The sequence below is a fragment of the Chinchilla lanigera genome, unplaced genomic scaffold (assembly GCF_000276665.1).
Source record: "Chinchilla lanigera isolate Chin_1 unplaced genomic scaffold, ChiLan1.0 scaffold00028, whole genome shotgun sequence".
Taxonomy (NCBI): domain Eukaryota; kingdom Metazoa; phylum Chordata; class Mammalia; order Rodentia; family Chinchillidae; genus Chinchilla; species Chinchilla lanigera.
In genome coordinates, this window is record NW_004955429.1 from 6,519,367 (window position 1) to 6,535,776 (window position 16,410).

The following is a 16,410-nucleotide window of genomic DNA, read 5'->3' on the forward strand; positions in this document are numbered from 1 at the left end:
TTTCATCATTTAGTTTTGTCAAAGTGCCTTGCAGGGCTTTACGCAATTTGCAGTTCCTCCTCCAAAGTCATACACTTTATTTTTATTTTTTTATTGAAATGGGTCTTGCTTGTTTGTTTTCAAAGACAGAGTCTCACTCTGTAATTCACACTAGCCTTGAACTCAACTATGGAGCCAGGCTGGCCTTGAACTCACGGTGATCTTCCTGCCTCAGCCTCCTGAGTGCTAGAATTACAGGCATGCACTATCACATCCAGCTAAGGGTCTCACTGTTTTGCCCATGCTGGCCTCACACTCATCATCCTCCTGCCTCATTGTCTTTCAGACTCCCAAGTAACTGAGTTTACAGGTACACTGTCACATGCCGGCTAAATGTCATAAACATTATTATAATGTCCTTGGGGCTGGGGATTTAGCTCAGCGGCAAAGGGCCTGCCTGGCAAGCGCAAGGTCGTGAGTTCGGTTCCTGGTACCAGAGAAAAAACAACAAAAAAAAAAGTAAACATTATAATGTCCTTTTCAAGATCCAGTACTCATACTAATATCTTCCATTTGCTAAGCACTTACCACATGCCAAGCACTAGTCTAAGGGCTTTATATATATTACTTCATCATCCTCACAACACATGTCTGGTGTAACTACCATTAATTACCCTCTTTTGCAGATGAAGAAGTTAAGGTTAAGAAAATTTAAAAGGCATGTCCAAGGTCACACAGCAGCTAAGTGATGGTCCCGTGGACTCAAATTCAGATGCTATCTAATGCCAGCCACAGTGCTCTTAAACACTTGGCTATGTTGCTGCCTTACTCCCCAACCCAGTAAGAGTAGATGGAAAAATATATTTTACTAATGTTTCAAACTGCAGTTTGTTGATCACTACTAAGGCTGATTATTTTTTCATGAGTTTGTTAAAAAAAAAAAAAAAACCTCCATTTTCTCCCTATGTTACTTGTTCACAAGCAACTTCTATAAAATGGTGGGACTCTGTTCCCTGTATATTTCTTATTATTTGGATGTGTCTGCACAGCCTTTTCCCAAGATGCTCTGGTCCCACCTTGATGATTTCACTGAGATCCCAATTCTTCAGAGAAGGTGCCTCTTCTTCTTCTTCCAGCCCAACAGGAGTAAAAAACACATTTTCTACAGTTATGTCCATGTCTTCACTCACTCCTGTGGTGTGACTCTTTGCTGTCTCTTTGCTGGAATCCTCTATCATGAGTGAGAACACAGACCCAATGACCCCTTTGAGGGCTGCAGACCACAATAACCTTTGTAACTGAACAAATTTACCAAGGTCTTTGAAACTCAATCCCACTGCCCCATGCCCTACTGCACCCTTTCTCTCCCTCTCTTTAAATTTCCTTTCTGTTAAGATAGACTGAAATGTGTAAGGTATTTTGTGAACATGTAATCCAAACAAAACATCCTTAAAACCCCATCTACAGTTTACTAAGTTTAAAAACTAGATTTACATAATAAATTTTCCAACATGCTCCCTTACCTGCACTATGTCGTGAAATACATCCAAGTCTCCAGGCTGCAGCCTCCTTGACTCCAGGGTCAAAGTTTTCCAAGCAAATCACCAGTGCATCCAGTAGTCCACAGTCAACTACGGCCTGAGCTCACTGGGGAGATTGTTTACCAACCGCTCTCAACACACAGCAGTGCTACCAGGCTGAGAGAGACCAAATCCAAGAGGAACTGTGCACTCACATACACAAAATCTAAAGAACAACAAAAGGAACATTAAAATGACATTAATATAAATAAAGCTCAATTGTTTTTGAATACAAAAGGTGAAAAATATCCTGCAAAATCATTTTGATTATTTTATGATCACCCATTGCTTCTGCTCAGCAATTAAATTGCAAACCAGGTGAGTTTTAAATTACATTTCAAATGTTTTACTCTGAAGCATGCCTTTAAGAATTCTGTAGAGGGGCTGGAGATTTAGCTTAGTGGTATAGCGCCTCCCTGGCAAGCACAAGGTTGTGAGTTCGATTCCTGGTACCAGAAAAAAATAAAACAAAAAAATTCTGTAGAATAAAAGTAAATATTGTACTTTCCATAAATTCGTAAAGTAATGAGACTGTATGTGCCTGACCCATGGGCCTCTTGGATTGTTAGTATGTGTAACTAAGTTCTTTGTTGACTGACTAACCCAGTACCTTTACTTGTCCTTGGTCCCTAAGCGTGATTTCATGACCTCAACTAACTTTCTGGTGTTCCAAATTATTGCAAAATTACCATGCTGGGGCAGAGGATATAGCTCAGCGGTGCAGTGCCTGCCTGGCAAGTGTGAGGTCCAGAGTTTGATTTCCGGTACCCCCCACCCCCACAAATAACCACCATGTTCCAAGATGCACTTACCAATCATCACATAAAGGCAAAACATTCATTAATTATTTTCAAACTTGTCTTGACAAGCAAATAAGCTAAACAATGGGATGTAAGTTGTCTGTATTCACTAGAAATAGTTTTTTTAAAAAAGAAAAGCAAATTGACATTCTGTAAATTTTTAAAACTGCTTCATATTTATATTTTTATATGCAAACTCTATATAAACATAAACATATATGTTCTATATGTAGAACATATCTATTTCTATATGTATAGAAATTATAAATTTTTAGACATATTTCTAAATTTATAGGCTATATATATATTTCTATGTAATAGAAATATATAAACAACTTATAGAAATATATAAATTATATACATATATGTAAGTTCTATATATAAATTTTCTATATATAAACTTATTTATAAATTTCTTAAGAAATGAGAAACTGAAACTGACATAAAAGCCTAATGTGTTTCTCTTCCTACTGCTATAAACATTAAATTATACAAATAATTTAGTTATAACACTGTTGTTTTATGGTTAAAATGACACAGTAAGTAATAATCTCATAACTCTTCTATTAATAAAACCCAATTAATCTTCTACTTTACATTCTGAGTTTCTATTTCTTTACAGTGACTACTAAAAAATGACTATGTTTTAACACCTGCTTTGAAAGCCTTCTACTTACTTACGCTAAAACAGTGATATAATAAAAATTACAGGAGTAAAAGAAAACTCAGGGTTTTTTTTAAACATATTATATCTATAAAATTAGGGCCAGGGATGTAGCTCAGTGGCACAAGTGCCTGCCTGGCAAGAGCAACATCCTGAGTTCGAGTCCCGGTACAAAAAAAAAAATTGAGGTATGTTGCTAATGTAAGAAATATGTTATAATAGCACTAATGTTTTCATGTGATATGTTTTCTTTAGTTTTTGAAATTATGGCAGTAACCCAATTTCTACTAACTTATTGTAAAAAAAAAAAAAGAGGGTAAAGTATTCAAGTAGCTTTCCATATAATTGTATAAAAATAATGATAACACATTTATTGTCAATACTTGAAGCTAATTTGACCTTTTATTCTGCAGAATTGTCAAATTTACACTTTACAGGTTTTAGTAGTCACTACAGTACCTGTACTTCACACTTTCTAATTCTCTGTCTCTTATTTTCTACGTTCCCCAAATTTCTAATGCTCCTCTCTCCTATTCCTCACCAAAAGAACTTCCTTTTAAAAAAGAAAGAAAGTAAAATCATGGGACTTTGTGCTTCATAAAGAAAACATTAAACCTCCTGTGAGAAATGACTTATGGACTGGTAGGGGAAGGGGACAGAAGCTTGTGAGTCATGCTTTGCATTTTCATTACCTCCTCACTTTTCTGCCTAGTATATTTTGTTTCTTTACAACTTATAGATGTATATTCATATATGGAAAACTTCTATGTGGGACCAAAAAAACAGATCCTGCTGTCAAAGAGAAGAGCTAAGAATCCAGGAAGAAGAATGTCTAACACCATTTTATAAAGAAAAAACATCCACAACAAAAATGAAATTTTTGGGATTCCTTGTGGAGACATTTGTGACTGTCCAATCGATCAAAAAATAAAGCTTTACACATTCAGGATTTACTTCTGTAATTCTGGTAAAATACATCAATCATAACAATTTACTGTTTTAAAGTGTACAATTTAATGGGATTTAATACATTCATAAGGTTGTACATCACCACTATCTTGTTCCAGTATATTTTCATCACACCTCCAAGAAATCCCATATATATTAAATTATCCTTCCTTATTCTGCTTCTTCCCCCTAACCCCTGGCAATCTCCAATCCACTCCTGTCTCTATGGCTTTCTGTATTCTACTTATTTCATCTAAGCAGTATCTTAGAACATGTGTCCTTTTAAGTCTTTCACTTGGCATACTATTTTTTAAAAGTCATTCATGTTGTAGCATTTTTCAGAACATTACTCTTTGTTATGGTTTGTGTCTAGATGTCCCCCCAAAGCCTCATGCTGTCATGGAGATGGCTGAATAGTCTAGAGCTTGTGATTCATTGTCCAATGTGGGTTTGAGTGCTGCACCCACCCTAGGGTGGGTAGCTTACATACAATATAAGGTACAGAAAAAGTCTTCTCTCTATTCCTCCCTTTTTGCTCTTGCTGCTTTTACTGTTTTCCACTGCCATGAACTGTTGCCCTCTGCCATGTGCCACTCTGCCTTGGAGCCAGCTGAACATGGACTGAAACTTTCACAAATTGTGAGCTATATAAACCTTTCCTTAACTTTGGGCATTGGGTAGTTTGTCTCAGAAACAACAGAAAAGTAGCCAAGACAGAATTTGGTACCAGAGAAGTGGGATCATTGCCGTAACTGTATCTAACCATGTGGTTCAAGAGCCTTTGGGGATGGCTTGTGGGAAGAGTTTGGAAAGGTTCAGAGACGTGGCCTGAAAGAGTAGAGCTAGAACACCTTAGATTGTTCTTTATGGGAGATTCTGGTCAGACCTCAGCAGACCAGAAGGCTGATAGCAATCCTGCCAGTAAGGACCAGATTCAGGAGGTTTCTGCTGGGAAGAAGGACTGCATTGGTTTTTGGACTCCAGACAATGTTATGGCTTGGCAGAAAGTTTGTCTGCATTTTGCTCATGTCCAGAGACATTGCCAGAGACTGAGATAGAGGGTGGCAGACTAATCAATCTGGCAAAAAGTATTTCAAGACAGTCTAATGTTGAGGTGCTGGTACAGCTATTGTTGGGAACTTTTAGCCAGATTTATGTTAAGAATTAAGAGCAAAGAGCCCAGCAAAATGAATTAAAATGTCGTGCGTTTGGCCAGAAAGGAAGCTCCAATAAAGCTATGGACTGAAAAGATAGAACCGAGGAGATCTCCAATGTTGAGAGGGAACAAGAGAACAGAAAAGATGGTATAAAGGCATCACAAGAAGCAGCAAGTCTCCACCCTCTGCAGCCTCAAAACTGCAAACTGTGACTGTGCTTTGAGAAGAAAGCCACAGGGTGTCATGTTCCAGGATGGCAGTGGCGGCCACACCATGTGCCAAAATGGCAGCAGCATGGAGAACTGTTCCTCAGAACTGGATTCTGAGTGCTCAGCAATCCAGGCACTTGAACCCAACAGTCAAGAGGGGAAGAAGACTGGCTACTGCTCCAGTTGGCAGCAAGCCCTAGCAGCATCCACATGACCACTGGTTTTAGGTTCATGCAGAAGACAAGAGTTATAGGGTTAAGAAAGCTTCCACCAAGATTTCAAAAGGGCCTGAAGGCCAGCCAGTGTGCTCCTGAGAGGGTAATATGTGAAGCTGTGAATGAGAAGCTAAAGGTGCAGTGGAGACCCCACAAGGTTTGAAAACGTGGATCGGATCATCTAAGGAAAGTTGCAAGGATGAAGCAAAGCAGGCCTAAGAGAGAAGCTATAGGAACTACCAGAAGTGCCATAGGGGCAGAGCCATGCAAGGTCTTTGGAGCTCAAAATTTACCAGATTGCTTTAGATATTCCACATGGAACTATAGGACTTAATGTTTGCCCTACTAGATGTTGGACTTGCTTTGGTCCCATTCCTTTGTATCCCCATTTGTAACTTTTGGAATGGAAATGTTTATTTGTGCCATTGAGTGTGTTGAAAGTACAGGGGTTTCATTTGTACAGGGGCTCACAGCTCAGAATTTGCCTTAGATCTCGGAGACTTGGGACTTAAGACTTTTCAGCAAGGCTGAAACTTTTAGGACTTTAGTAACTCTTAGAGATGGATTAAAATGCCATTTGCATAAAGGGGTGTGCATGAATCTTTGGGGGGCTAGGGGTGGAATGTTATGGTTTGTGTCTGGATGCCCCCCAAAACTTCATGCAGTCATGGAGGTGGTTGAATTTAGAGTTTGTGATTGATTCATTGTTTAGTGCTGGGATTATGGGTGTGAGTGCTGCAGGATCCTTAAACAGACAGTGGCACTGTATAGTAATGCAGAATAGTACTACATAGGAAGGAAATTTATTAGTGTACTTTAAACAATACCTAAAAAGAATTCACATGCTTGTTTACTTAGTAAAAACTGCTTTATCAAACCTTCCGTTAAGCACATTCTCTACATCTACCCCTTGCTTCAAGGCTGTTTCTCAGTACAGTACTAAAGTTCATCTGCATCTAAGATTACCAAAAGCAACTATTTGTTTGGCTAGGAGCCCTATCGTCTTCCCCAAGACAGAGCCTACAGCTTTCTTTAAAATTCCCAAATACAAAAATGCTGCTTAGTATTCCCTGAAAATAATTCCCTAAAAATGTTTCAATCAATTATCTCTTTACATTAATAATAGACAAAAGTTGCCTATCGGTCCCAATACAAATACACTAAAAATATTATGCATAGTTCAGAGAATTTTAGGTTGTATTAACACTCTAGCAACTGTAATGCTTACAAGCTTACAACTATGCCCAAACTACCAATATTTTAAAAATCAAACAGTATATGTTTTTAAAAAAAAAAACAAAAAACAATTCTTAAAATTCTGCTCTGCCAATGAATAAACAAGCTGTGAGAGAATGTCCCCCACAACTGCTTCTGCTAAACTGTTGCTGTAACTGGCAAGTCTCCCAAGCACCAAAGCAGCAGTCTGTTGAATTATGGGACTACATCGAGAGGAGGTCTCAGCAAAGATATTACACCTGAGTTAAACCTTGAAAAACAGAAATCAGTAAAATTTTAAATTAAAAAGTAAACACATAATTAAGTGTACATATGTAGACAAGAAAACTAAGGGCAAAAATCAGCAAAATTAAAAAAGTATCCACTAAAACCTAATGGGATGTTTAAAAGCACCTAATGGATCAAGACATGAAATCATACGAGCTATAATTATCAAACAAGAAATATAGCATGAAAACAAAAAACTATGGAGTTAGCGTTTGTACATCTAATTGAGCAACTAATTAGCTATGCGACCTGACAGAAGTTGTAAGGAGGAATAGGGACAGAAGAAGTAGTGTATGGTATAATGCTCCGGCCAGCAGAAAAGGGGATGAGGTAGATCTTCCCACCAGCCTTTGCAAACACTATCTTTCAGGCTCAATTCAGATCTTTCTTCTTTTTTTTGTTTTTGTTTTTGTTTTTGTTTTTCTTCTGGTACCAGAAATTGAACTCAAGACCTGGTACTTGCCAGGCAGGCGCTTTGCCGCTGAGCTAAATCCCCAGCCCCCCAGGTCTTTCTTCTCAATGCAGTCTTCCATTTGATCTTCTCTCTCATTTCAATTGAATTTACAACTTATTTCAGAAATTTTATGAGAATCTCTCTCAGAGCCAAAGGAGCTAGTAGGGCCATTCAGCTAGGGACTCAAAACTCATAAAAGGCTACATGAATATTATTGCCAAATAAATTCCTTGAGGTAAGGAAGTATGTATATTACTAGCACTCATATAATATTTATCCTAGGGTTGAATATGTAAGAGATATATCACAACAATAATAAAAGTAACATATTCACAAAGCATTTATCACATGCAAGCACTGTTTATGGACTTTTTTCTGTATTAATTCACTTATCTCCAATAACCAACCTATGAAGTAGACATTATTAGTATGTCTATTTTATGGATGAAGAGACAGGCTAAAAGAAAGGTTAAATAAATTGTCATACAAAATGGTAAAACAAGGTTAGAATCCAGACAATCTTTATTGATAATCTTCAAATAATATGCACTGGAAATTGAGGGGTTAGGGAAAGAGATACAAATAATACTTATACTTTGGTTATTTTGCTGGATATTCTCTTTTTATTAACTCTGATTACTATAAAGTCTGCAAAACAGTCAACTGCTATTTTTGCTTTACTGATGCTGTTTAGATTCCAAGGTTACAAGAAAGGGAATGACAGAATTCAGACTGGAACAAAGTACTCCAGTTTTCTAAACTTAATCTATACCAGTTTATTAAACTCATTATTTGTTGTCTTTAAAAACATACCCTTCTGATACATTAAAAAAAATTACCAATATTCTTTTATCACATTATATCCAGAAACATTTAAAATAGAATTTAAAAAAACATTTACAATAATGTCTAATGTTAAGATCAAAATATGAGAAACAGTGCCACCAAATAACATAAAGGAAACTGATGCTTATCACAGACACATTTAGTAATATGAGTTGTGCTTTTCAGAGTTTCTAGTTTCATTTAGTCATCATTTTTATGTCTTAGGAGGGTAGATTACATCTTCCATGCCAAGTGTGAACTCCATGCAAGCTAGTTAGCTATGGGTGGGATGGGGTTCCTGCTCACTCTGAGATCTTAGCTCATGTGAAATGTTTGTAGATGTTGTATATATTGTGTATTTGTATTTTTGATGGATAACTTTTGAAATCTTGCAACAAAAACTTTAAAGCACAGAGTAAGGTACCAAAATAACCACTAAAAGTTGATACAGGGAGCCAAGCATGGTAGCATACTCCTATAGTTCCAGTAGTCTGGGAGGCTGAGGCAGGAGGACTGCAAGTTTGAGCCCAGCCTGGGCAATTTATCCATTTAGCCAGACCCTGTTTCAAAAAATAAAAAAGGGCTGGGGATTTACCTCAGTGAAAAGGCCCTGGGATCTCCAGCACAAGAAAAAAAATAATAATTTATTGATCTCTTTGTGGTAGCTTTATTACTTTACTATTGTTTACTGCGGTAAGATATAAAGAATATAAAAATTACCTCAACACATTTTAAGTGTGTAATTTAGGGACAGTAGGTCCATTCCCATTGTTGTCCAATCATCATTGAAGAACCACCAAAATATTTTCTACAGTGGCTGCACTATTTTATGTTTACACTAACAATGTACAAACAGTCCAGTTTTTCTACATGCTGACCAACAACTATTTTCATTTTTAAACATAATAATCATCCTCATGGGTGTAAAGTAGCATCTCACTGTGGTTCTGATTTGTATTTCCCTCATGTTGCATATTTTCCTGTGCATATTAGACGTCTGTATATCTTCTTTGGAAAAATGTCTACATGCATTTTTGAACTGAGTTATTTTGTCACTGTTGCCAAGTATTATGTAATTTTTTTATAAGGAATATGCACCATTTTAATTAAAAGAGGTGGGGCCAGGGATATAGCTCAGCTGCATAGTGCCTGCTTGGCAAGTGCAAGTTTGTGAGTTTGATTCCCAGTACAAAAAAAAATAATAACAAAAAAATCAAAGAGGTCAATATTCTAAAAATAAAAGCTGAATTCATTAACATAAAGTTTCATAAATGTACTTATTGAAACCAAAAATATAAAATATGCTTAGAATAGTTTTTAAAGAATCACAATTATGTTTCATGTTTTTTTCCATATGATTCTGGTATGTTCTTTTCCCCAAATTTGATAATTTATGTGAAAGCAATTGTTTATTATCTTTTGAAATACAGAATAATTAGGCAATCAATCTATACTGGGCTATTCACATTGGATTATATTTTCAATTAAACCTCAAAACTTTATTTTTTTAATTTTAAAGATAAAAGAACAAAAATATATTAATAGACACAGAGATATTTACAGAATTTCAGACAAGGTGATAGGAAATTAACAATGGTTGTTGTATCACATACTGGTATCTTCAAATTTGTTACCCAGATAAACAAATATAGGCATGTAAGATTGATCAAACATTAACTGTTCCTTTCAATAAAGCAATAGAAATCAGTAGTACAACTATCTTAGCTATCCTGTGTATATATACATATTTTTCCCTTCTTTCTTTCCTCTTTTCCCTCATCCCAGTTGTTCTTTCCTTTTGAGCAGTTTCTTTCCCTTTCATAATATCTATTGTACCTTTTAGATTTTATTCACTCTTTCAGGTTCTTATACCAGTGAGACAATACAGTGTTTACACATGCAGGTCTGATTTATTTTGCTTATGAGTATGGTCTCTAATTGTGTTCATTTACCTATAAAACCCTTGAGTTTATTTTTCTTTATAGCTGAGTAATACTCCACTATATAAAAATACCACCATTTTTTATCCAATCCTCAGTTGATGGACATTTGGGTTGCTTCCACGATTTTTTTTTTTTTTTGGTTTTTTTTCCAGTACTGGGAATAGAACTCACAACCTTGAGCTTGCCAGGCAGATGCTGTGACGCTGAGCTAAATCCCCAGCCCCTACTTCCACAATTTAGCTATTACAAATTACACTGGTATAAACATGGGTGCACATATATTGCTGATATGTTTTCAGTTCTTCTAGAAAACTACCCAAAAGGGAAATAGCTGGGTTGAATGGGACCTCTAATCCTAGCTTACTGAGGAATCTCCAAGCTGATTTTCACAGTGGTTTCACCAGTCTACACTCCCAACAGGAGAAAAGGATTCCTTTTTCCCTATAGCCCCTCCAACGATTGTTATTGGTTGATTTCTTGATAATAGCCATTCTTTCTGGGGTGAGACGGAATCTCAATGTTGTTTTAATTTACATTTCTCAAATGACTAATGATGTTGAACATTTTTTCATGTATTTGCCATTTGTATTTCTTTATCTGAGAAGTGTATAGTCATCTCAGATGCCCATTTTTGGACTGGGTCTTTGAATTAGAGGGGGGCTAATTTTTAAAAATTCTTTATATGTTCTAGATATAGTCCTTTGTCTGAGGGACAACTGGCTAAAATTTTTTCCTAATATATGAGTTTTCTTTTTACTCTGCTGGTGATTTCCTTAGATGTGCAAAAACTTTTCAATAGATGAGATAAACCTCAAAACTTTAAACTGTTAATAATTTGAAGAGTCAACAATTTTGAGTTATTGTATTTAAATGTTTGTTCCCTATAATATTTATCTAATCTATAACGTATCTTCCAATTTGGGGAAATTTCAGTTTACAATTTAGAAGCAGAATATTTTACCCTCCAAAATGGTATTTCATTAGTCCATATATGCAAAGGAATTTTCTTCTTTACATATTTTGTCTATTTTTCTATTGCATCTAGCTCATAAAATAAAAAGTCAATAAATTACTGACTCATAATTCCTGTCTTTCTACTCCTATAGCCAATACAACAGTTAGGCTTCTGTGCCAATGCTTCTGCTCTATCCTAATTTTCCTTTGGTTTTTTTGTTTTGTTTTGTTTTGTTTTTTCCGGTACTGGGAATTGAACTCACGACCTTGCACTCGCCAGGCAGGCGCTGTGCCGCTGAGCTAAACCCCCAGCTCCTGTAATTTTCCTATATTCCTTAATTCAGACAGTAGCACAGTGAAAGTTCTGAAAATTTAAAAGCTCCAAATTTACAATGAACAAAAACCTAAAGTGTCAGTCTGAAATACCTTTGTTGGAATAACATTCAATGAATGACCTTTCAATAAGGCTTAATTGAAGAAAATTCTCAAAAATATTGTCTCAAATGTCTAGTTCTTTAATTGCTTCTTAGTGCTTCATAATTATCAGTCCCAGGTGCTTCTCTTTTTCTAGAAGGATAAGTTCTTACCATTTACACAGATTAAGCATGGAGACTGTTATTCTAATTGTAGGTCTGTCCCAAAAATACTGATGTGCAAGAGGAACTGCATTAATGGTGGAAGGAAGGAAAGAGGAAAGGAAGAGGGAAAAAGTAAGAGCAAAGGGAGAAAGAGAAAATAAAGCACCATAAATAACATATAAAAAAAAATTTCAAGGGCCAGGGATGTAATAGTGGTCTTTACCCACTTTGCTCAAGGCCCTAGATCCAATCCCCAGCACATTAGGGGAGAAAAAAGAAAAAGACTTTCCTTACCTGCTTGTCCATTAGGAATCCACAGTCCACAGTGAGTGAGTGAGTACATCAAAATTTAGAGTCCGTAAGTAATAGCAGCTGGAATAGTTATCACAGTATTTAGTAAACAAGTCTTTTAACAAGAAGCTAGTATCACTAAGGACTCCACCAAAGGCCCCAAATGTACTAATTTCCCAATATTAGAAATAAGGATTCAGGACTGGAAGAATGGCTCAGTGGGAGAGTATGTTCCTACCAAGTGCAAGGACCTGAGGGGTATTGCCACCATAATTAAGCAATCAATGAGTAAAAGAATTCATATATTATACTATTAACATCTATAAACCCATCTGAGCTGGGCATCGGGGCTGAGGCAGGAGGACTGTTGTGAGTTCCAGATCACCCTGGGCTACAAAGTGAACTCAAGGCCAGCCTGAACTGCATACTGAGACTACTGGTCTACTCTATAAAAACTACTATGATGTGAAAATATGTACAATATCCTTTAGGCAACAGGTTTTTCTGGTTTTTCTTTTTTGTTTTTTGTGGTACTGAGGATTGAACTCAGGGCCTTGTACATGCTAGGCAAGCACTTTACCACTAAGCTACATCCCCAGCCCAAAACCGCAGGTTTTTGTAAAAGAGTCATGGTGCATGTACACACTGAGATATATTTTAAGTACATTATGAATGCTATTAGGAGCTTTTCCTTCTCACAGCATATTGAAGTACTAAATAATCTGAAAATTTTCACCCTATTCTAGACACATGTGATTTAAAATCATATATCATATATTACTGTTTTGTTTTTTAAGACATGGTCTCACTGTATAGTCCAGACTGGCCTTGAGCTCACTTACGTAGCCCAGGCTGGCCTCGAAATCAGTGATCCTCCAGGCATGCACCACCACATTCAGCTACCATATATTATTTTCTTAAATCCTGAAGCCATTTAATTGCCTCAATTAGCAAAACAGCTTCATACAGATGCATATTTAAAGTATTACATAAGCTTCTTTACTCTTAACTCTTCTGAACATGCACGTGAGTACTGACTTACCACGTTTTACTATAAGTTATTTGTAAAATATTATAGAATTTTACTCCTAGTTATATAAACAGCAGGTTCAAAAGAAGTTTATGTAGCTAACCGGTTTTAAAATAATTTTCTTTGAGTTTTTATTAGCTTACTACAGAAGACCTTCTAACAGACTTAAGAGTGGCCCTGTATTCTACTATGCCACAAAATGTTTCTTTATTTTACAACTAACCAACTACCTCCAATTGCTGACATTTTATAATTGGTAAAAGTAACAATACATTCTTTACTATTGCAGTCATGTGTTGTTGATTATTCAGAGAGAGGAAGTATCAAAATTCATTTTTAAACAGCAGCAAGATGTAATGTTTCAAACATACAGGGTTTGAGGGTACATAAAGAGATTTTATAACAAATATTAAACTTTTTCATGTTCTCACATGTGTTCTTTTTATTTAGAAGGAATAAACCTCAATGAGAAAAACTCTCAAGGTTATAGACACTTTGTACAGTAACAATTTCTCTAGTAACAATTTTGATTAGAAATCAAATTTATTCTTTTCTAAATATTGTGAAGAGACCTTGCAACACATTAAGTAAATCAAATTCTCTCATTAGCACCTCAAAAATACAATAAGAAACATGAGATTTAAAATCCAATAAAAATTCACTGACATTCTTCACCTTTAATATTTCTTTCACATACAATGATTCAACATTCTTAGCAAGAGAATTACTGTTTGACCAGAGTTCCTACATAAAAAATGTTTTTTCACATTACCCTATATCCTTAATACTACATGCTTATTAAAAGTGTTCTGGGGGGAAAGGCAGAAAGCAAAATCGTCCCAGATACATAGATAATATGTCAAAGTCCAAATAAAATGCATTGCACAAAGTCACTACCAAAAGTAAGGTACTCACCTGAAAGAAATGATTGCAATATATATATGTGATATACACACTGTGATTCATTCAAAAGCATTTTAAAATCTGTGTTGATTTTTAAGAGTAAATAATTTCAATGATTAAGTTTACTGACTACTAAAGAAAAGATTTCATAACAATACTTACAAGTAATTATTTAACGAATAAATATATCAAGGCATGCATGGATCATTCTCTAAAGCAACTAAAGGGATGCTTAAATCAAATCTATGTAATATGAAATATGTTCAAAATAAATTCCTTAGGAAAGAAAGGTCTTAGTATGCCATCAGGAAAAGTTATAAATAGGTAATTTCAAAATATTGTTATATTCTTTTGTACTCTATTTTTTAATAAGCCAGGCCATAAGTATATACTGTGAAATCTAAATTACATATACCTTGGTGATCACTTAAGTCTACCAGCTGGACTAAATTCCTTAAGATAAGTAGAGTGTAGTAGTTCATATTAAGCCCAAGCTATTTGGGAAACTAAATCAGGGGGATTGCTTAAGACCAAGGAGGCCAATCTGGGCAACATAAAAAGACCCTATCTGAAGGAAGGGAGGAAGGGAGGAAGGGAGGGAGGGAGCTCCATAATATAGTCTATATTGTACTAAAAAGTGATACTCTGTATCTTAAAATTCATGTATATTTCAATATTTCATTAAATTTCTAAAATATCATTTTCCCATTTTAAAAGAGTGATTTAGTTTGTATATATGTATATTGTCCAGAAAGTAAATCTTTGTACATAATAAGTGCCCATTCGCAAGAGGCACTAAGTAGAAATAAAGTATTTTTTAAAAAAAAACTTGAAAAAAATATAAAATGCTCTAATCAAATTAGTTTGTGTGGGGCCAGGGATATAGGTCAGTGGCATAGCACTTGCCTGGCAAGTCTAAGGTCCTGAGTTTGATTCCCAGTACCCCCACCCCCAAAAAAAAGAAAAGAAAAGAAATTAGTTTGTGTGTATGAAACATCTTGTGTAGAGTATTGTTCTGGGTACTGTGAAGGGTATGCATGCATGTGCACAGATACACACACAACACACACTGAATAAAGACTACATGAAACAACTACAGAAGATTATCAATTCTAAAATAACATTTTTTTAGAAATGGATAATTTCTGATGGATAAGTGATTGCCCATGGTTAAGGACATCAGGGGGTTTGTGTAGCTACAAAAGGGACAACACAAGAGATCCTTACAATGATGAAAGTGTTTTGCATCTTGACTAAGGTGATGATAGATGCATACAAGATGAATTTGTATAGACTGAAAGACACATACACACACAGACAAATGCAACTGGGGGAACCTGAGTAAGATCACTGAGTTTTTATCAATAGTATCAACCTGGTTCTGATAATACTGAAGTTTTGTAAGAGATTATCTTTCATGTAAACTGTGTATTATTCCTTACGAATTCTTGTGAATCTAAATTATCTCAAACTTACAAGCTTTTTTAAAAGATAAAAAAATTGAACTTTCTCCACGTTGAATATATCACCCCCCTAAACAAAAAAGAGAAAAAAGAAAAAGCACTTAAGAAATAAACACCAAGATCCCAGTAACAAGAAATTACTACTGCACATAGGTGCACTGGTAATGCCCCTCCAAGAAATCCAAAGTAAAATTAGGTTTAAATATTCTTGCTCTGTCAATATGTCCTCTATACTTAATGATGTGTTATATTAGTTTTGAAGAGCCTATGCAACAAACTGAAGACTTCTTATGACAGAATAATGATAAATTGCTCCCTTACCATTCAGGTGGTGGTGGAATGATCTTTAATGCAAAAAAAAAAAAAAAGAAAAAAGAAAAACAAAGTAGAGAGAGGGAGAGGGAGAGCGAGGAAGAGGGGGAAAGGTAGTGAGGGATAGAAAGCACCCTAAAGATTGCTCTAAGCCAGGTTTTTATTCTTACCTACTTCCAATCTCTTGGAAAAGAATCAAGCTTATCGCGTCCCTTTCACTAATACAAGACAAGAAACACTGTAAATCAGTCTGGAATTCCTTGCTGTGAAGAAACAGGAGGTGATCAAAGAGGGTGACAAGAATCCGCACCCGGGCAAAATGGGTCTGATTAAGGGAGATTCCGCTCCAGGAAAAACGGCTCCCACGCAATGCCCGGGGCCTGGACTCAACCTGACAGCCTGCCCGACGGCACTGAAGACGGAAGGGGGAGCACGTCCGTCTGGAAGCTTCGCCCTCGCGGCCCCAGCCCTGGAGACCGGAAACCGAACGCTTCTCCAGCCTTTGCGGGGCCGCAGGAACTCGGGGTGCCGCCCCCCAGTGCTCAGGCGGCCCGGGCAGCGCAGAGGGGCCGGGCCGGGGCTGGCGAGGCTGAGGCCCGGCC

The 16,410-nt window shown here is 36.2% G+C and overlaps 1 protein-coding gene and 1 non-coding gene across 2 annotated transcripts; both read right to left on the reverse strand.

Moving 5' to 3' along the window:
• Window positions 1-950: 950 nt before the first annotated feature.
• On the reverse strand, window positions 951-12,183 carry LOC102016403. The gene is made up of 3 exons (XR_001234524.1): window positions 12,104-12,183; window positions 1,503-1,725; window positions 951-1,210 (listed from the first exon to the last, which is right to left on the reverse strand). It is a non-coding gene; the product is annotated as an uncharacterized LOC102016403 (transcript).
• Window positions 12,184-15,909: 3,726 nt separating this feature from the next.
• On the reverse strand, window positions 15,910-16,410 carry LOC106148825 (formin-like protein 18; the record flags this gene model as incomplete). The annotated part of the gene is given in 1 exon segment (XM_013515494.1): window positions 15,910-16,410. A coding segment is annotated over 1 exon segment (436 nt), but the record flags the coding sequence as incomplete, so codon positions are not given.